The sequence below is a fragment of the Plasmodium reichenowi genome, assembly GCF_001601855.1.
Source record: "Plasmodium reichenowi strain SY57 chromosome Unknown, whole genome shotgun sequence".
In the NCBI taxonomy this organism is placed as follows: Eukaryota; Apicomplexa; class Aconoidasida; order Haemosporida; family Plasmodiidae; genus Plasmodium; species Plasmodium reichenowi.
This window is the reverse complement of record NW_017962156.1, coordinates 1-1,140: the sequence shown is the minus strand read 5'-3', so window position 1 is coordinate 1,140 and position 1,140 is coordinate 1. Positions and strand designations below refer to the sequence as shown.

Sequence of the window (1,140 nt, the reverse complement as noted above, 5' to 3'; positions counted from 1 at the left end):
ATAAATATATATATATATATATATATATATATATTTATGAGGAATGTTTTTTACAAATGATAATATATGGTGTTATTCATAAATAAATGATTTAACATATAAAAATAATAATAAAAAAAAAAAAAAAAAAAAGATATTTAAAATAAAACAAAATAACATAAAATATTAAATTCAAATATAAGATTAACTTAAAAAAAAAAAAAAAAATTATTATTATAATATATTTTTTCCTTTTTGCTTCCATTTTTTTTTTTTTTTTTCTACTTTTTATTTTTTTTATTAATTTTAAAATTTAAATTCATTAATTAATAAGTTAAAAAAAAAAAAAAATTGACGTCAAACATTGTCATCTTTTTCATTATCAATTATATCTTCATTTTTGGAGGTATCTTTTGGTAGTAACGCTATGATCTATAAATAGTAACAAGATAAATTATAAAAAGAGTGTATATAAATGAGTATTTACTTAATTTATTTTAATGAATTATTTATTTTTATATTACTATTAATTGAACTCCAGCGGCAACTAGCCCAACAGATACATTAGACAGGTGACTCTAAATTAAAAAAAAAAAAAAATGTATATGAGTACACAAATGAGTACATAATATATATATGTATATATATTTATATATTTATATTAACTGAATAAATAATTTTTACCTTCCAATTGAAATTACTAAAAAATTGACTAAAGGTGGTCTCTTTGCATAAACCCTACATAAAAAAAAAAAAAAAAATATATATATATATATATATATATATATTTATTTATTTATATATAATATATATATTAATTGGGAATAATAATCATCTTACAGGTACTAGTGATTGAGATCTATTCAATATTGAATATTGGATGTAAGGAGCCATTATTGTATTTAAGCATGCTATATATAAAAAAAAAAAAAAAAAAAAAAAAAAATATATTTATATTTAATAAATTTATTAACTCTTGTAACAAAAGGATTTACACCATATCAGTATTAATTTAAATATATATATATATATATTTATTTTTTTTTTTTGTTTATATTAACTTGATAAAACCACTTTAATGGTAACAACCTTATCATACGAACAACTGTTTGAAAAGGTTCTATACAAGAAACAATTTAAAACTTTATCCATTGATTGGAT

The 1,140-nt window shown here is 16.6% G+C and overlaps 1 protein-coding gene across 1 annotated transcript; it reads right to left on the bottom strand.

Moving 5' to 3' along the window:
* Positions 1–336: 336 nt before the first annotated feature.
* Positions 337–1,140, bottom strand: PRSY57_0000500 (hypothetical protein; the record flags this gene model as incomplete). Its single annotated transcript, XM_020114100.1, has 5 exons — positions 337–411; positions 504–557; positions 664–717; positions 820–890; positions 1,041–1,140. Coding segments are annotated over 5 exons (354 nt in total), but the record flags the coding sequence as incomplete, so codon positions are not given.